Here is a 20,591-nt window from a genome sequence, read left to right on the forward strand (position 1 = left end):
CAGCGAGTTCCAGGTCATTACCACCTGCTGTGTAAAAAAGTGCTTCCTGATATTCTCCCTGCGTCTTTTGCCCAAAACCTTCAATCTGTGTCCCCTAGTCCTTGTGCTATTAGTTAATGCGAACGGTCTTATCTAAGCCTTGTACACTTCTATTAAATCACCCCTCAATCTCCTTTGTTCGAAGGAGAACAAACCCAGCTTTTCCAACCTAACCTTGTAACTAAAATCCTCCGTCCCTGGAACCATTCTGGTAAATCTCCTCTGCATGCTCTCAAGGATCCTCAAATCCTTCCTGAAATGTGGTAGATGCAATACTCCAGTTGGGGCCTAACCAGAGCTTCATAAAGGTTCAGCAAAACTTCCATGCTTTTGTACTCAATGCATCATAATTAGTGAGAGGGCTGTGTATGGTTAAATTGCCTTTGAGTTAGCAGAATCAGAATTGAACAGAATTCCAACCTATAGTTTGCATTTCGTGAAGTCCTTGGACCATAACCACCAGACAAAGACTTTGCTTCAACAAAAAGAGCAGGACTAGAATATTCTAGGATATGAGTAATGTGGAAACGCACTTCCCTTCGGCAGCCTGAGTGAGTTGCTATAATTCTGCCACCCAAAAGTCATTGACTGGAAATGGAGGCAGACCAGATGTCACTGTTTCCTTCAGCTTCTAGCTTTTTTGTAACACCTCTCTACTGCCAGTGAGCAGTGTTTTACACTAAATAAACCCTTAACTTTGCAGCCGTCATGACTCCCTTATGCCTGCTTGTGAGAGACTGAAGTCAGAATATGCAATGGCGAGAGACTGAGAAGAAGAGGGGATAGAGAGAGACAGATATGAAGGAGGAAGAAGACATAAAGTGAATAATAGAGAAATGGAACAGAAGGAAAGAGACAGAATTAAAGGATTGAGGAGAGACTGAAATGAAGAAGGGAGAGGTAGACAAGCAGATGTGATGTAAAGTTCACACACATGCTTCTGAATGAAAAATTGGCCTATAAAACAATTTTTTTAAACTCCCTACTTTGTCATAAAAATGTATGAATACTTCCCATATGGAGAAGTGTTGAGCTCAGCAATGCTTTTGAAACAATGTTAAATGGTAAAGATTGTGGTCTATTTCCAAACAATAATAGGAAAGATCGATTGGTATTGATGGCCAAATTGTCCTATTTCTCAACCAGGGACAGTCACTGCTGAATTTGCAGCTTGCTCTTGGATCACAGTACTGCTCAGTCATAAGTTGACTTCAATTCTTCAATTCCCCCGGAGAACTGTTCTTCCTTTCTATGTCCCCAGATCTTAACTATACTAAACAGAAAACTCCTGTGTCACAGGCTGGAAGTTTGTCAGTAAATGTTTAGGAAATTCATGGGTTAGCTAATGTAAAAACTGAAATGTCATGGAAATCAAAGCGAAAGCACAGACATATTTGTGATAACCAAAACATTTGGGGGAGGCAGTGGTGTAGTGGTAATATTGCTAGACTAATAACCCAACAACCCAGGCTACTGTGCTAGAACACGGGTTCAAATCCCACCATCGCAGATGGCAAAGTTGAATTTAACTAACCTGGGAATTAAAAAGCTAGTGTAAGGATGACCATGAAACCATTGTTGCAAAAACCCATCTGGTTCACTAATCACCTTTTGGGAAGGAAATCTGCCATCCTTACCTGGTCTGGCCTACATGTGACTCCAGACTCACAGCAATGCCCTCTGAAATGGCCTAGCAAGCCACTCAGTTCAAGGGCAATAAATGTTGTCATAGCCAGCGATGCCCACAAACAAGTTTAAAAATAAGTCATTTCTTTATCATGCTCCTTCACATCAGTGTCTCTCCACACTATGAGCTGAATTTTGTTCCCAGCCCAATGTTGAGTTCTGTGGTGGCAGGGGGGTGGGCTGGCCAGAGAATCGGAGCGGCAGCAGCCACCATGGAACCTAACCCCGGGATCACCGGACCTGATCTTCCCAGGGGTGGGATATGCCAACATCGGCCTTCCTGCCTAGAGGCTAATTGAGGCCCGTAAGGGCCTTTTCCCACCGCCGCTTGGATCTTACCAATGTCAGGGAGGGGCCTCCGCCACATGGGAGGACTCCTTGGAAAATGAGGCACCCTCCCAGCGAGCTTGGAGGGGGTCTCTCCTTCATGGGCAATTTGTGGCCCATGGAAGACCAACCACTGCCCCCCTCCTAGGAACTGCTGTACCCCCCAACCCCCCCCGGAACTCTCCCTCTCCCTGGACCGACCCCCACCCCTCCTCACCGGAGCCTTCTAGACGGGGCCCGGTGACCCTACCTCACCTACCTCGGGTCCAGGGTTCTAACGCTGGGCCTGGGTCTCAGGCCTCTGCAGTACCGGCAGTGGCCACTGCTCCCAGTGGTGCTACCAATACCATTGAGCTGACGGCCCTGTGATTGTGTGTCTTTTTCTCTGCTATTATACCTTTTTTAATTTTCCCCGTTTCCCTTTCCCTTTTTTACTCTTCTGCTTAATATATCTTCCTGTTTGTTCTCTGCAGCTGCAGTTGGTAAAGGGCTGCAACATCGGACTGATTCAGTATAACTGGGACATTAGCTACGGGTTCAAAGGTGAGTGATTATGCCCGAGAGCTTTGTTAAATGGCTTTGGATTGACGGTTGTCACTTCCTTTCGTTATCACCACTAGGTGACAGACTACTGGTGCCAGGTCTTTCCAAATAAGAAGCTCATTAAATTCTTCTACAGTGGTTGTCAACTGGTTGGTTGATCCTCAGGATTAATTGCATAAAATTACAAAGAATATACAGCACAGAAACAGTCCAAACTGGTCCATGCCAGTGTTTATGCTCCCCATGAGATCCTCTCATCCTTCTTCATGTAAATCTAGCAGAGTACCTTCTATTTTTTCCTTCTTGACATGATTATCTAGCATAGCTTTAAATGCATGTATGCTATTTACCTCAACTACTCCCTGCGGTAGCAAGCTGTACATTTTAACCACTCTCTGGGTAAAGAAGTTTCTCCTGAATTCCCTTTTGGATATCTTATATTTATGGTCACCCTGTTTTAGTCTTCCCCCGCAAATGGAAGCATCTTCTCTATCTCTGCCCGATCAAACCCTTTCATAACATTAAAGACAACTATCAGGAACAGAGTCTAAGATCCATCTGTGATCACTCAGGTCTAAACTTCATCCACAGCAGAAAATTAAAGTTAGGCCCTAATAAACCATGTTACTAAATCAAGCTAGATTTTCCACCCATTGACTAAGAATGAACAGATTTCCAACCTCTGGGACACAAGCTTATCGATGTGATAAATGCCATTGAATAAATGCTTAGCTCAGTAGCACTCAGCAAGTTGTCTGAGGACATTTACAGCCCACCTCACTGTCACCTTGCTTTCAGATGAAGTGCAGCAACATGGGGATGCAATCTGGACCTCCTTGCGCAGGCATCCCTGGTGGCCAACTAAAACTGATTTTCGGTTCTTTATATAGACTAATAAGGAGCAGCATGCCTGTTTTAGGACCCAAACCGGAAATTCGTTAACCCTGAACGTAGCAGCTTTGGGCCTGCTGAGTTCAAGATTACCTGGTCCACATGTGACATAAAGCACAGACTGTAAAACAAATAAAAACACTTACCTTAATGTAGAGCCTGGAGGAACAGGAGGGCTTCTCCTGGCTCAGCATTGAAACAGCGAACTGCTGCTGGCACTGTAGGAGGTCTCGTGGCACTGAAGAAGAAAGTGGCGCTGGGATAGGTAAGTGGAGTCAGGATCACTGGGCCATTCAGGCATGTTTGGTCGGGGCTTCCTGGGGGGCAGTGATTGCCACCGGGAAAGGGCCTGTATTGCCCCAAAAGGAGGATCATCCCCTGACCCTGCTAGGAGGTTGCCAGGCTTTACCTGGTGGTCTCTCCCCATGGCAGCAGAACCCTCTGCCTTCCCCAAAATTGAGGCGGAGACAGGAAGAGGCCCTTAAGTTGCTATTACATGGCACTTGAGGGCCTCAACTGACCTGGGGTGGGAAGGCTGTCCTCAGCCTTTCCTGTCCTGGACAAAATGGCAGGGGGCCCAAGCAACATCAGGAATGGGGCCCCCTGCCATTTTGTTTGCCCCCTCCCCTCTGTGCTTGCCTCCCTTCTTCCCACAGATACACAGAAAGACTGCAAGTGGGAGAATGGTCTTTGAAGAACCCTGGGCTGGCCACTGCTACTACCTCTATGAGGTTTTCTCTCTCTCCCAAACCACTCACTCTTTCACAGTAACTGGGGTAAATCAAAGGTTCAACACTGAAGTCAATGAAAATAAAAATCAGGAGAGATGTAAACCAGGCTGTGCACTCATTCTCACCCAGTTTACACTGTTGTAGAAAGTCAAGATCTGGCCAACTCTCTCATACTCCTACTCTCTCTCTCACACACACACACACAGTCATACACTCTCACATTTAATTAAACATATACACACTCACCTCTTAGCACTCTGACAGGAGCACTCTTCCTTCCCTGGGCCTAAGCTGCTCATCTTATCATTGACATAAAACTACATGACAGTTTCCTCTAATTTATCACTCATGCACTGCCAGCTCTGGGTCCCTCCAGCTCCCTCCAGCGTCAGGAGTTCCTCCCAAGCCCCCCATGTTGCTGAACTTAGCTCGCTCTCGCCTTCTCGGAGAGACTGCAGTGAGAGGCAGACATCTGCTCTAGTTCATGGAGCAAAGCGTTCGAATCAGTTCAGGTTCCAGGTGAGTTATTCAGGGCTGAGGAATACATCCTGAGGCAAGGGAAAGGGAATAAACACTGAGCGCAACCTGGTGACATTGAGCTGGTATTCAGGGTCACCAAGGAATGAAAATCCTTCATCTTGTCCATTTTCTGCAGATTGTGTTCCAAAAGCTGTTGCTTGTAAATCTCGCCAACCTTAATTATTTTTGAAGTGCAATCACTCTTGTAATGTGGGGAAGCTGATTTACTACTGAAGAGAAAGTGAGAAAACTGGGGAGGTGAAAGGAAAAAGCTTCCAGGGTTTCAGCATAATTCAAGCAATGAACATAATAGTGAAGCTTTGGTCACTCTTCTCAGCTGCCCTTGCTTTGTAATCTTGTGTTACGTAATCGCCAGTAAGAACCAGAGAGATGAGGAGAATTGTTTTACATAGCGAGTTATCGTCTGGAATGCAGAGCATAAAAAGGTATTGGAAGCAGGGTCAATAACAACTTTCAAAAGGGAATTGGATAAATATTCAAAAGGAAAAAAAAATGCAGGGCTATGCAGAAACTGCAAAAACTAGGGTTTTGTTTTGAGCAGCGGTTAAGGGAAGATTTAATAGAGGTGTTGAAAATTATGAGGGGTTTCTGATAAGAGTAAATAAAATACAGTTTCCACTGGCAGGAGGGTCGGTAGCCAGTGGACACAGATTTAAGGAAACTGACAAAAGAACCATAGGGAAGAGGAGAAAAATTCTTTTTATACAGTGAATCGTTATGATCTGGAATGCTCTGCCCAAACGAGTAGTCAAGGCAGATTCATTTATAACTTTCAAAAGGAAACTGGATATGTTCACAAAAGGGAAGAAAGATTGTAGGGCTGTGGGAAAAGAGTGGGGGACTAACTGTATAGCCCTTTCAAAGAGCCAGCACTGGCACAATGGGCTGAATGGCCTCCTTCTGTGCTGTAAGATTCTATGATGACGCTAAATCTTCCTAACATTCAAAAGAACAAAGCTGATTCACGCCATAGGACATTGCAAGTATTTTTTTTAAATCACCCACATTGCTTAATTGGATAAGTAATTTAATGCAGATTGAGACTGTAAGGGACGTGATTCTGTTTGATAGGCAGGCTTGCTGCCCTCAGGGCCCTTACCCTTGTTAACAGTGGTCATGCTGCTTTCAGATATCTAAGATGTGACTATGCAGCACTGTGTGCGGACAGCTACTTGCATTGGTGTGCAGTGTGTCTTTCCAGTGAATGGTGTTTTGTTAATTTCAAGTCAGTTTTGCTGATTTAAAAACAAGCTGATGCGAATTGGGTTCGCTTAAAATGAGATAGATAAGCAGAGAGGAAAGCATAGAATCATACAGCACAGAAGGAGGCCATTCTGCCCATTGTGCCTATGCTAGCTCTTTACAAGAGTTATTCAATTAGCCCCACTCCCCTGTTCTTTCCACGTAGCCCTGTAAATGTTTTCCTTTACAAGCATATCTCCAATTCTCTTTTTAAAGTTACCATTGATTCTGCTTTCACATTCTAACAATGAGACACACTGAAGATGCATTGTAACTAATACTTGCAATAATTAGTTGGCTGTGTAGGTCTTTGCAACATCAAGAGGGCATGAGAGGCATTGTATAAATGCAAGTTCCTTCTTGCTCAGTTCAAAGGGAACTCGAGTGGGAGGTCCTTCCTCATCTGGTCTTGTTTATTCAACCTTGGTCTTGGAGAGGTCTACATTGGTGTCAAACTAACAAGGACGATAATGAATCAGCAGCTCGTTTTCCACTCCGCCCGATTCTTTATTTAATTGAAGCCAATGGAAACCAAAATTGCACGAATTGTAAAATGGGTTCTGATTCATTGTCATCTGTTTTGCAGGGACTTACAATAATAAGAAATAATTCTGCACAGAGTAAAGTGTTGCGTACAATGGATCTTTTTAAAGTATCAGTGGGTTATAAATGACCCAAGTTTAATGTGCAACACTGTGATTTGTTCAGTTCTTGACAGAAAATCAGTTTTGTGCTTCACTTTTGACAGATTGTACACTGCAGCAGAGTGTAAGTTCCAAATCAGTGGAAAAACCATTATTGTTCCATTATTATAAAGCTTTGCTCTCTCTGCCCTGAATACTCAGAGATGGAGGAGCCAATGTCCCCTGCTGCTGGCTGGTACGAAGCATGTCATGGATGATTTTCCTCTCCAGTTCCATCTTCCCCTTCATTGGGAGATTCAAATTCTCTGCTCAGCATCTGTCTGTTCAATTTAAGTCAGGTCAGGAACTGAGCAGAGTGGGACTTGAATTTGCACCTGCCCCCACCCTGTGGCACTGAGCATTATTTAACTAACCTTCAGCAGCACCAACAACACACCAATTCTGTAAATCCTATAAATACTGGGCACGTTACCTGTAAAGACAGCAAACAACTTTTAATGTGATAGAGTTAGTGTTTTAAAAGTCTCACTGATGGCTATGTTCGCCTTAAATGCTGTTTGCAATCAGCCAGTGGCAAAACCACAGAAGACATTCGGATCAGGTGTTGTTTTTCTTCCCAGTTGAACACAGTCAATGGGCTTTAATCAACGGTGGCATTTTTCCATTCCAGCAGCCTTTTCCAGCTTCTGCTTGCACAATGTGTAATAAATCCTTGAACCGTTATCCTCCTTGAGCTGAATTCTGATCCCAGTAATTTCAAACTCATCAAGAACTTCATCCGTGTTTCGAATATTGCTGCTATTTAGTCTGAACAGTGTCAAACAATTAAAATGGTGTATACAAGATTTTTGTTATACTTTCGTGGGATGTGGGCATCGCTGGCTAGGCCAGCATTAGTTGCCCATCCCCAATTGCCCTTGAGAAGGTGGTGGTGAGCTGCTTTCTTGAATCACTGCAGTCCGTCTGGTGCAGGTACACCCACAGTGCTGTTAGGGAGGGAGTTCCAGGGTTTTGATCCAGCGACAATGAAGGAATGGTGATACAGATCTAAGTCAGGATGATGTGTGACTTGGAGGGAAACTTGCAGATGATGGTGTTCCCATGCATCTGCTGCCCTTGTCCTTCCAGGTGGTAGCAGTCGTGGGTTTGGAAGGTGCTGTCGAAGGAGCCTTGGTGAGTTGCTGCAGTGCATCTTGTAGTTTGTACACACTGCTGCCACTGTGTGCCAGTTGTAAAGCGAGTGAATGTTTAAGGTGATGAGTGGGGTGCTGATCAAGCCGGATGCTTTGTCCTGGATGGTGTCGAGTTTCTTGAGTGTTGTTGGAGCTGCACCCATCCAGGCAAGTGGAGAGTATTCCATCACACTCCTGACATGCCTTGTAGATGGTGGACAGGCTTCGGGGAGACAGGAGGAGAGTTACTCAGTGACCAGGTTATTGCTGTGTAAATGCCTCTTGATAGCACTGTCAACCACACCTTCCATCACTTTGCTGATGATTGAGAGTGGACTGATTGGATGGTAATTGGCCGGATTGGATTTGTCCTGATTTTTGTGAACAGGATATACCTGGGCAATTTTCCACATTGTCAGGTAGATGCCTGTGTTGTAGCTGCACTGGACTAGCTTGGCTAGGGGCACAGCTAGTTCTGGAGCACAAGTCTTCAGTACTACTACCAGGCTGTTGTCAGGGCCCGTAGCCTTATAGCCTTTGCTGTATCCAATGCCTTCAGCCATTTCTTGATATCACGTGGAGTGAAGACTGGCATCTGTGATGCTGGGGACCTCAGGAGGAGGTGGAGATGGATCATCCACTCAGTACCTCTGGCTGAAGATGTTTGCAAAGGCTTCGGCCTTGTCTTTTGCACTACATGCTGGGCACCCTCATCATTGATGATGGGGCTGTTTGTGGAGCCTCCTCCTGTAGATTGTTGTTTAATTGTCCACCACCATTCATGACTGGATGTGGCAGGACTGCAGATCTCTGATCTGACCCGTTAGTATATACAAGATCTGGATTGTAAATCTAATTCTAATTCCAACCATTTCTGTCCAAGCGTCTGAGAAATTTCAATTTCTTTAAATAAATATATATATGTAGTAAAAATTAGAAGCATTGTTATTGTAGGAGGATCCATTTTCTTCCTTCGCTCTGCTATCTCCGCTTCTCACCTGAAGACATAATTAATGCTGACATTCCAGTGCAGTACTGAGGGAGGACTACACTATAGGAGGTTCTGTCTTTTGGAAGTGACGTTAAACTAAGGCCCCATCTGTTCCTCTCAGGTCAATAGAAAAGATCCCACGGCACTATGTGAAGAAAAGCCGGGGTGTTCTCCCCAGACTCCAGGCTAATATTTATCTCCCAAACAATGTCGCTAAAACATTACCTCAGTGCTGTTGGTGAGAGCTTTCTGTGTGCAAATTGGCTGCCACATTTCTTACTTAACAACACTTTTAAAGTACTTCACTGGCTGTAAAGGGCTTTTGGATGTTCTGAGGTCATGAACGCACTATATAAATGCAAGTTCTTTCTATTTCCCTGCTGAAGGCACTGATGAGGTACAGTTCCAGAGCATCAGTGGCCATTCTATATGTGTGAACCCAGACAGTGAACTACTGGGCTCTTTTCCCATGTAGGACATCACATTCGAGCTCAATATGTACATACATGTACCTTGCAGCCTTTGTCCCTGGATAGTGATCAGAGAAGGTAACCTTGGCCAAGTTGTCTTCTGTCTAGCCAAGGGCATTGAAGCTATCTGTAAGTCAACTGCTGCTCTAACTAACTCAACACAGAATCAGAATTGAACCTGGGACACATACCTTTGCTGTTAACTTTCCTGAAGCACTGGGAGAAACAGGAAGTGTTGACCAAATTCAAGTTTGGATTTCAATGTTACGGGCAGTACATACATCATTCTATGTTAACTGGACAAACAAAAGAATGTCACTGCTGTTTGAATGTATGGACTGTCCTTCTTACTTATATCTCTGGCACAACTAGTTCTGTTCCCTCTGCAAGGCTCGGTTCTGTTCATGTGCAGTTCAACAGGGAACTTGCACAATCGGAGAAACTAGACTAGTCTCCAGTTCCCTCCACCCCCGACCACCCACGAACCTTTAGTGGCAGTGGGCCTCCTTGCACCTCCCCACATTTAACGGTTGTTACGTTCCCCGTGGAGATCAACAAACCAAAAGAACTGAATTTACCAAATGACCCCACTAAAAAAAGGACAAGATTTCATTTTTATAATTTTTACTTTCACAATCAAACCAAAATCAACATAAATTGAACATTGCTTAACAGACAAATCACGGTCAATATATATATTTTCCAAATTGCACGTTGACTATCAGATACAACAAAGATAGATCTCGCAGATTTACTGGGCAATCCACTCAGCATATATGGCACTAATTACAGCCACAAAGTCCTTCCAAGGTCTGAACTTCTTCAGGTAGATTTCCCGCTCCTGGCTTCTGAGATGCAGTCACCGATTTTTATCCGACAGCATTTCCCCTGCAATCCCAAACTCTACAGGTATGGTCTCCATCAAAAACGGCGATCTACTCCCAAACATCCTCAGCTCTACTCACGACATCCTTGATAGTGTGAATCCACCAGTATTTCTTTAAGTCACCGAAAGCAGCTGCCACAACTCGTATTTGCTAATGGCCAGCTCCCAGAATTAGCTTCCCGTCTGCAGTTTGTCTGCCAAAAAACTCTGCCTGTGACCTGCTTGAATTCTCCAATCTTGTAATCTGAGCTTGGATAGCTCTGGTCAAATGACTCTGTGCCTTATCTGGTTCCAACCAGTTCTGTCTCCCCAGAACCCTGAAGTTTTTAGTTTCACTTTTAAGTTAGGGACAGTCTCAAAAAAACCAAGCTTTGAACTGAGAGTCAGTGCACCTAACAGATTTCAACAAGTCATCTGTTCAGACAACAGGCTGCACATGCTCCTCCACGGGTCTCACAAATTGTGGACTCCATCACATCGTGCTAAGGTTTAGTACTGCAGAATGTGTACACCCGTATATGGGGAGTATGTATGCAAAACAAATGCAAATGAAAGAAATATGTCCTAACTGTGCCTCCCTGCCCTCTCCGTATACATATTCCCTGGCAGCTGAATGCAAGGGACACCTGTTAGGCCCAAGCATCCAGTGTTCATTAGCTGCTGGAGGGGAGCCAAAGGTCTCCTTTTCCAACCACTGTGAGTGACCTTGCACAGACCAAGTCCTTGATGCCTCTCATATTTCAATGATCCCCAGGCTAGAAGTTAGGTCAAGGGACAGTGGTACATCATTGTGAGAAATGGAGGTCCTCCTCCCCTGGTGATGTTTGCCAATCAACAAAAATGAGATGCAGGAAGGAGCAGGGTAAGTCGAGGCCATTCTGTACAAATCTAAAAAAGTTCTGACACATTCCGCCACAGTCACTGTACCGTACTTTAAGAGCTGAGCTGTAGGCCCAAATTGACTTGACATATAAGCATCAATCATGCTTATGGGTGTGAAATTTAAATTGGGTTTTTTGCAAGCTAAGTGATTCAAATATTGATCCCTAGGGCATGAAAATGAGTTTAAAAATCTGAGATCCGAGAGAGCGTTATTATTTTCAGATCAAGATATAAGTTCTGTGCAAGTTCTAAATTGTTCTGCTGCAGAAGGCAACTTCTAAATTATGGAAAATGATTACATTTCAATTGAGCAAGAAAGAACTCACTTTCATATTGCAACTTTCCTCGGACCAAAGTCCCAAAGTGTTTCACAGCCAGTGAATTATTTTTGAACTGTAATTGCTGTTGTGATGTAGAATTTTGGCTGTTGTGTGAATTGTTTCTTGTAATAAATTTAACAGGTAGATTTAGCCTGAACTCGGTGATATGACAAATGTTGTTCTTCTGCCCATTAGGGGCACCATTTTATGAATGCATAGTACCAACAGGGAAGCTGACTGACCTGGTGCATGTATCAATAAATTGTACTTGTTCTTCTATCTAGTGATTAAATGAAGATAAACCATGGGCAGCAATGTATTGATAAGTATAGCTGGTGGACAAGGTATGGCTCCAGGCCTGAAGCATGTATGCTTAATATTGGACCCCACCCCTTGCCTCCAGAAGTGCATAGTGGGCATCCTGTGCAACGTCCAGCACAAAATATCTTTGTAAATGGCTCATGGAATATTTGGTGTTACGCTTAACCCATTCATTCCAGCCACGGGCATTATAAGTTTTGGGTTATAGTAGATATCGGGCTGCCAATGGAAATCTCCTTGCTGTTTTTAACCTAAATAAAGCATGAAAAGCCGGAACCATAATAGTTAATCAACATTTTAAAAGGGTATAACTGTGGGATATAATTGCCCAAGGGTGTAGCTGTAAATAATTTTGCAGAATTTTGACACTGTCAGGCAGCCATCCTAAAGAAGCTAGAAAAATAACCTACAGTATTTCTAAATACAATTTAGTGAGGAGGCTGCCTCCTTTATATGTAAAGTTGTGAGTGATTAAGAATGAGTAATACGCCTGTCATTTTATACAGGTCCAGATGGCATCATGAACTGTAATAATTACAGCTTTCAACTGACTTGCTGCTATCTATTATTATCATATCCACCTGATTTCAATGAAATGAAATGACGCTGGTGACATTTAAAACACAATGCTGAAGTTACATGGACTCTAAGAGGTTATCACCACAGTATCCGTCCAATCAGGTTTCCATCCCTACCACAGTACTGAAATGGCTCTCACTGAAGTCACAAATAACTTCCTCTGGGGAGGGGGACGTGCTTTCCAAAATGGGGTTTGGGGAGGGAATCTGCAATTGGATCAAACTGCTCTACACAAACATCAGTAACGCAGTCTCAATCAATGGGTGGGAATTGGAAAGATTCCCGATCCAATCTGGAGTCAGACAGGGCTGTCCTCTCTCCCCGGTCTTGTTTGTTTGCTGTATTGAACCCTTTGCTGAGTCTATTAGGAAGGATGCGAGCATAAGAGGGGTGACAATCCCAGGCAGTGGAGGCACTCAGGTTAAAACCTCCCTGTACATGGATGATGTCGCCGTCATCTGTTCAGATCCGCTGTCTGTGCACAGACTGATGAGCATCTGCGACCAGTTCGAACTGGCCTCGGGAGCCAAAGTCAACCACGGCAAGAGCGAGGCCATGTTCTTTGGGAACTGGGCTGACCAATCCCTTGTCCCCTTCACCGTCAGGTCAGACTACCTGAAGGTGCTGGGGATATGGTTCGGAAGGGCCGGGGCGTGCACCAAAACCTGGGAGGAGCGAGTAGCCAAGTTACAACAAAGGTTGAGCATGTGGGGGCAGCGATCTCTCTCCATTGTGGGTAAGAACCTGGTCATCAGGTGCGAGGTGCTCACGTTGTTGCTGTACGTGGCGCAGGTCTGGCCCATACCCCACTCCTGCGCTGTGGTGGTCACCCGAGCCATTTTCCGCTTCATCTGGGGATCTAAAATGGACCAGGTCCGGAGGGACATGATGTTCAAATCTCTGGATAAGGGCGGGAAAAACGTACCCAACGTGGCCCTCATCCTGATGACCAGCTTCGTGTGCGGCTGCATCAAGCTGTGTGTAGACCTCCAGTACGCAAACTCCAAGTGTCACTACGTGCTGAGGTTCTATCTGTACCCGGTGTTGCGAAGGATGGGCCTGGTCACATTGCCGCGGAACGCTCCATGCAGTTGGACCGTGCCATACCACCTATCCTTTGTGGAGCAGTTTCTGCGGAAAACACCTTTGACCACCGATCCATCAGGCAGTGGTCTGCACGGAATGTCCTCAAGGCCCTACGGGAAAAGGAGACGGGGGATCCTGTCAGATGGTTCCCCGAGCAGACCGCCAAAGTCATTTGGTGGAATGCCTCATCACCAGAACTTTCAAACAAGTACCAAGATGTAGCTTGGCTGGTGGTGAGAAGGGCCCTCCCCGTCAGATCCTTCATGCACGCCCAAGGTCTCGCCCCCTCCACGCAATGCCCCCGCGGTGGCTGTGGTGGGGAAGAGACGGTTGCCCACCTACTCTTGGAATGTGTCTTTGCAAAGCAGGTGTGGAAAGAGATGCAGTGGTTTTTGTCAAGGTTCATCCCAAGCAGCTCTGTAACACAGGAGTCTGTGCTCTACGGGCTGTTCTCAGGGACAAAAAATGAGATAAACATCAACTGCTGCTAGAGGACTATCAATTCGGTGACAGACGCTCTTTGGTCTGCCCGAAACTTGCTGGTCTTCCAGCGCAAAGAGTTGTCCACGACCGAATGATGCAGACTGGCACATCCCAAGGTCCAGAACTACGTGCTGAGGGACGCACTAAAGCTTGGGGCAGCCACTGCAAAGGCTCAATGGGGAAAGACCACTGTGTAAGGTCCTCCCACCATAGTGAACTGAGGGGCTAGACCCATGGGAAACCTCTTGGGCTGTATACACCAAAATATGGTTTTGCTGTGTAATGCAAATGTACATTGCATGTAAAATGGAATAGAAGGGTTGTGAGGCAACTCACGTTCTGTATTGAAGAAACTGATTTGTTTTGCACTTTCTGGAATGTCAACTTGGAACTGTTTTGTAATGTATTTTTTACAGATTTTTATGAATAAAGTATAGTTTTGGAAAAAAAAATCATCTGGGGGAAAAACTGACCCAATGTCGCCCTCGATGGGAGTTGATGTCAAGGAGGATCTCCAAGAAGTGAATAGCCAGCAGGCCTCACTCTTTGCTGCTTTGGCCTCCAAAGATCATCCTCCAGTCCAGAGTTTGCTCCGTTGAGCAGAATGAAACGTGCTCATGTTTCTTCTTTCAAAGTGTAAACAGAGAGAGCTCTGTGATCAGCAGCCTGAAGGAAGAAGCTGGTTCGGTAACATCGTCGCAGCCTGACATATTAAGGATCAGCAAATCCTTTTATACCAGGCTGTACGAAGTGAAACCCACAGACAGCACGGCCTCCCAGTCCTTCCTGTCCTCTATCATGGAGGTCTTTAATGACACTACGTTGGAGAATCTGGACAAACTGCTAACACTGGATGAGCTGACAAAGGCTGTCAGGTCCTTCGACACAAGTAAAACTCGCAGATGCAATGGCTTACTGGCCAAGGTGTATTCAACTTTATGGGACTGGATCAGCCCAGACCTGCTGGAAGTGTACAAGAGTCTGCTTCTGGCAAACGGCATGTCAGAATCCATGAGGAAAGGCACCATCACCCTCATCTACAAGAAGAAGGGGAGAGGGAGGAAATATCAAATTGGCGGCCCATTTCACTGCTTAATGTGGACTTCAAAATTCTGTCCAAGGACATCACCAGTCAGGTCAGGTCTGCTCTGGAGTTGCTGATTCACCCCAATCAGACCTGTACTGTACCCGGCAGGAAGATGTCTGATAGCCTCGCGCTACTCAGGGATACAATCGCCTATATACAGTACAGAGACATGGACACCCGCCTCATCAGTCTGCACAGGCCTTTGACAGAATATCACACACTTACATGATGGACGTGCTCTCTAAAATGAGGTTTAGGGAGGGAATCTGTAATTGGATCCGACTGCTCTCCACAAACATCAGTAGCGCAGTTTCAATCAATAGGTGGGTATCGGAAAGTTTTCCGAACAAATCTGGAGTCAGGCAGGGCTGTCCTTTCTACCCTGTCTTGTACATGTACTATATCAAGCATTTTGCTGAGCCCATCAGGAAGGGTGCGAGCATAAGAAGGGTGACAATCCCAGGGAGTGGAGGCACTCAGGTCAAAGCCTCCCTGTACATGGATGACATTGCCATCTTCTGCTTGGATCATTTGTCTGTTCACAGACTGATCAGCATCTATGACCAAGTTGAACTGGCCTTGGGAGCCAAAATAAATCGTGGCAAGAGCGAGGCCCTGTTTTTTGGGAATTGGGCCTACCGATCCTTTGTTCCCTTCACTGTCAGGTCAGGCTACCTGAAGGTGCTGGGGATATGGTTCGGAGGGGCCAGATATGAGCCAAAAACTGGAAGGAGCGAGCAGCCATGGTGAAGCAGAAACTGGTCATATGGGAGCAATGCTCCCTGTCCCTTGCAGGTAAGAACCTTGTCATCGTGTGCGAGGTGCTCTCTGTGTTACTGTATGTGGCACAGGTCTGGCCCATTGCCAACTCCTGCGCCATGGCGGTCACCTCAGTCATCTTCTTTATCTGCAGATCAAAAATGGACCATCTCCACAGGGACATGATGTACATACCTCTAGAAAATGGTGGGGGGGAAAATACCCTGAAGGTCACCTTTGTGCGCGGCCGCATCAAGCGATGTGTAGATTCCCAGTACACAAACACCAGGTGTCACTACACGCTGAGGTTCTATCTGTACGAAGGATGGGTCTGGTCACATTGCCGTGGAACGCACCATTCTGTTGGACCATGCCGTACCACCTGGCCCTCGTGGAAAAGTTTGCGCAGAAAAACACCTTTGACCACAGTCCATCAGGCGGTGGTCCCTACATAACATCCACAAGGCCCTACGGAAAAGGAGATGGTGGATCCTGGCGGATGGTTCCCCGAGCAAACTGTCAAATTCATTTGGCAGAATGTTTCCTCGGCAGAACTTTCAAACAAGCGCAAAGACATAACCTGGCTGGTGGTGAGAAGGGCTCTCCACGTCAGATCCTTCCTGCACGCCCAAAGTCTCACTGTCCCCGCACACTGCCCTCGAGGCGGCTGCTGTGGGGAAGAGACCGTCATCCACCTCCTTCTGGAATGTGCCTTTGCAAAGCAGGTCTGGAAACAGATGCAATGGTTTTTGTCGAGGTTTATCCTGAGTAGCTCCGTAACGCAGGACTCTGTGCTTCATGAGCTGTTCCCTGGGACGCACACTGACATAAACATCAACTGCTGCTGGAGGACCATCAACTCGGTGAAAGACACTCTTTGGTCTGCCCGAAGCTTGCTGGTCTTCAAGTGCAAAGAGCTGTCAATGACCAAGTATTGCAGACTGGCACATTCCAAGGTCCAGGACTATGTGCTGAGGGACGCACTAAAGCTTGGGGCAGCCGCTGCAAAGGCTCAATGGAGAGTATACCATAGTATACCAAGGGGCTGGAAAACATGTAAAACCTCTCGGGCTGTACACACCACAGAATGTTTGACATGGGAATGTAAATGTACATTGTAAATATAACCTGTAATGCCAAGTGTGGTGAGGCACCACATGTACTGTATTGAAAGAAACTGATCTGCATTGCACTTTATGTAATGTCAAATTTGAATTGTTACATAATGTACTTTTACAAATTTTATGAATAAAGTATATTTTTGGAGAAAATAATCCTCGATGACTGTGACAAAGGTAAACTATTCATACTCGTTCTTCTCGACCTCTCTGCAGCCTTTGACACAGTTGACCACATCATCCTCCTCCAATGCCTCTCCACTGTCGTCCAGCTGGGTGGGACTGCTCTCACCTGGTTCCATTCTTACCTATCCAGTCATAGGCAAAGAATCACCTGCAATGACATCTCTTCCCACTCACATGTAACCCAACAACACCCAGCTGTACCTCAGCACCACCTCTCCCGATCTTCCCCCTACCCTGGCCCCGTCTCCAAGTTGTCAGACAGCTTATCTAACATCCAGTACTGGATGAGCAGAAATTTTATCCAACAAAATATTGGGAAGACCAAAGTCATTGTCTTCAGTCCCCACCACAAACTCAGTTCCCTAGCCACCAACTCCATCCCTCTCCCTGACGACTGCCTGAGGCAAAACCAGATTGATCACAACCTTGGCATCATATTTAACCCTGAGATGAGCTTACAAGCACATATCTGCGCTATCACTAAGACTGCCTATTTCCACCTCCGTAACATATTAACTCTGCCCCTGCCTCAGCTCATCTGCTGCTGAAACCCTAATCCATGCCTTTGTTACCTCTAGGCTTGGATATTCCACTGCTCTCCTGGACGGCCTCCCACATTCTACCCTCTGTAAACTTAATGTCATCCAAAACTCTGCTGCCCGTGTCCTAACTCTGTTCACCCATCACCTCTGTGCTCATTGACATACACTGGCTCCTAGTTAAACAACATCTCGATTTTAAGACTTTAATCCTTGTTTTGAATTCCCTCCAGGGCCTCAACTCTTCCTATTTTTGTAATCTCCTCCAGCCCTACAACACTTCAAGGTATCTGACCTCCTCCAATTCTGGCCTCTTGAGCATCCCAGATTTTAACACTCCATCATTATCGGCTGTGCCTTCAGCTACCGAGGCTCTAAGCTCTGGAGTTCTCTTCCTACACCTCTCCACCTCTTTTCCTCTCTTATAGAATCATAGAATGGTTACAGCACAGAAGGAGGCCATTCAGCCCGTTGAGTCCATGCCAGCCGCTGCAAGAGCAACTCAGCTAGTCCCCCCCCACCCTCCCACACCCCCACCATGCCTTTTCCCCATAGCTCTGCAAATTTTTTCTCTTCAGGTGCTTACCCAATGGGATTAAAAGGGGTGGATCCTTTTTCAGCTGGCACAGACACAGTGGGCCAAGTGGCCTCTTTCTGTGCTATAAACTTTCTATGATTCTATGAACTCCCTTTCGAAAGCCATGATTGAATCTGCCTCCACCACACTCTCAGGCAGTGTATTCCAGATCCTAACCACATACTGTGTAAAAACGATTTTCCTCAAGTCGCCTTTGGTTCTTTTGACAATCACCGTAAAACAGTGTCCTCTGGTTCTTGACCCTTCTACCAATGGGAACAGTTTCTCCCTATCTACTCTGTCTAGACGCCTCATGATTTTGAACATCTCTATCAAATCTCCTCTCAACCTTCTCTAAGGAGAACAACTCCAACCTCTCCAATCTATCCACATAACTGAAATCCCTCATCCCTGGAACCATTTTCATAAATCTTTTCTGCACCCTCTCGAAAGCCTTCAAATCCTTCCTAAAGTACAGTGCCCAGAATTGGACACAAGACTCCAGTTGAGGCCGAACCAGTGTTTTATAAAGGTGCATCATAACTTCCTTGCTTTTGTTTTCAATGCTTCTATTTATAAAGCCTAGCATCCTGTAAGCCATATTAGCCAATTTCTCAACCTGCCCTGATACTTTCAACGATTTATGCACATGTCACCCCAGGTCTCTCTGTTCCTACACCCCCTTTAGAATTGCACCTTTTTTTTCTGTTACCTCTCATTCTTACTGCAAAAATGTATCACATCGCAGAGCTCTGCATTAAATTTCATCTGCCACGTGTCCACCCATTCCACCAGCCTGCCTATCACTATCCTCCTCACAGTTCACAATACTTTCAAATTTTGTGTCTTCTGCAAATTTTGAAATTGTATCCTGCACGCCCAAGTCTAGGTCATTAATAAATATCAAGAAAAGCAGTGGTCCTAATATCACCCCTGGGAAACCCTACTGTATACCTTCTTTCCTCTGTTAAGACGCTCTTTAAAAATTACCTCTTTGACTAAACTTTTGGTTATCTGCCCTAATATTTCATTTTTGGTTAGGTGTCAAATTTTGTTTGAAAATGCTCCGTAAAGTGCCTTGGGAGGCTTTCCTACGTTAAAGGTACTATATAAATACAAGTTCGTGTTATTTTGAATAATATTGTCACATGATTCATAGGAGGATAAAATGTTTAATTATTTGTTCAGATAAAGAGGAAAGGATTTGCATTTATATAGCACCTTTCACACCCTCAGGATGTCCCAAAGCACTTCATAGCCAATTAAGTACTTTGAAGTGGAGGCTAATATGTCAGCCAATTGGAGCACATCAAGCACCCACAAACAGCAATGAAATACATGATGATTTGGTCAAGGGATAAACATTAGCAGGGACAACAGGGAGAGCTCGTCTGCTCTTCTTCAAGTAGTGTCATGACGTCTTTTATATCAATCTGGAAGGGCAGGCAGGGGATCAGTTTGACATCTTATCTGAAAGACAGCAGCTCTGACAGTGCAGCACCCCCTTCGTAATGCACTAACGTGTCAAGTCTTTGGAGGGGGGCTTGAACCTTCTGGCTGAGAGGCAGGAAAGCTACCCACTGAGCCAACATTTGCCAAAAAAGTACAAGACTACATAGAGATTGAAGCATACAAAGGATAAATTCACCAATTGTGTGCTCCTTGCTGACAGCGCTGGTCAGAGAATTGGAGCTGCACATGTTCTTGCCCTTCGTCCAACCAGTGCTCTCTTTGAAGACAACTCCCCACTGGGAATGTGGGATCAGTGAACTTGCCCTATATTCTGAAGATATATCAAGCTCCCTGCATAGCTTAATGAATAAATGCATTGGCCGTTCCATTATCTTCAATGAGATACACAGCAAGGAGATTTCAGCTTTTTATCCTGGTCTTTACTGAATTAACCTATCTCTGCCGGGTAATGGTAGGGGTGCTACACAATTGGCCTCAGTTCCCCCTAGCTTCCGTAGGGGAATTATCAATGGCAATGTCCACTTCTAACAATATTAGTGACCCTCGCAACAAAAAATAGATGTGTGGATGCGGGTGGGAATAGGATTGGACTTAACTGCAATGCACCTCTCTCTCACCCCTCCTTCCCCTCTCCCACAATCAAATAGCCTGCTGAGCACTCATTGTTAACACACACCCATGTGGACTGGTTAACTTGGGTGAGGTCAAAGGTGAGGTTGGGGGGGTGGGGGGGAATGATGCTGATAGAAACAAACCTCAGCAAACCAATGCCTTCTGTGGGAAGGGGTACATTTAGAGACCAACTTAGTCATCTCTCAGAGGTAAGGGAAAAATGGGATGTTAAGTTAAGCCACTTTACTCCTGTGAATTCCTTGCCAATTATTACAGTGTTTTGTTTTTAAAAAGAAAACTTAGAATTCTGTGTATTTAAAAAGCTGAGAAAAGGATGTTATTTTGCTCAGTGGACACTAATCTGCGAATAATTGGAATTCCTGCAATGTTTTGAAAGGAAGTTGAAC

At 45.3% G+C, this 20,591-nt stretch overlaps 1 protein-coding gene across 6 annotated transcripts in view; it reads right to left on the reverse strand.

Moving 5' to 3' along the window:
• The window catches only part of LOC137382793 (uncharacterized), a 190,001-nt gene that overhangs the window by 95,402 nt on the left and 74,008 nt on the right, over nucleotides 1–20,591 (reverse strand). The window contains exon 1 of one of the 6 annotated variants that reach the window (XM_068055218.1): nucleotides 4,464–4,719. The exons of the other annotated variants lie outside the window; for them this stretch is intronic. Within the exon in view, the coding sequence (XP_067911319.1) occupies nucleotides 4,464–4,516 (53 nt within the window). The 5' untranslated portion in view covers nucleotides 4,517–4,719. Of the gene's footprint in view, nucleotides 1–4,463; nucleotides 4,720–20,591 lie in introns of those variants that run through there. 6 annotated transcript variants of the gene reach the window in all.

The sequence above is a fragment of the Heterodontus francisci genome, chromosome 23 (genome assembly GCF_036365525.1).
Source record: "Heterodontus francisci isolate sHetFra1 chromosome 23, sHetFra1.hap1, whole genome shotgun sequence".
In the NCBI taxonomy this organism is placed as follows: domain Eukaryota; kingdom Metazoa; phylum Chordata; class Chondrichthyes; order Heterodontiformes; family Heterodontidae; genus Heterodontus; species Heterodontus francisci.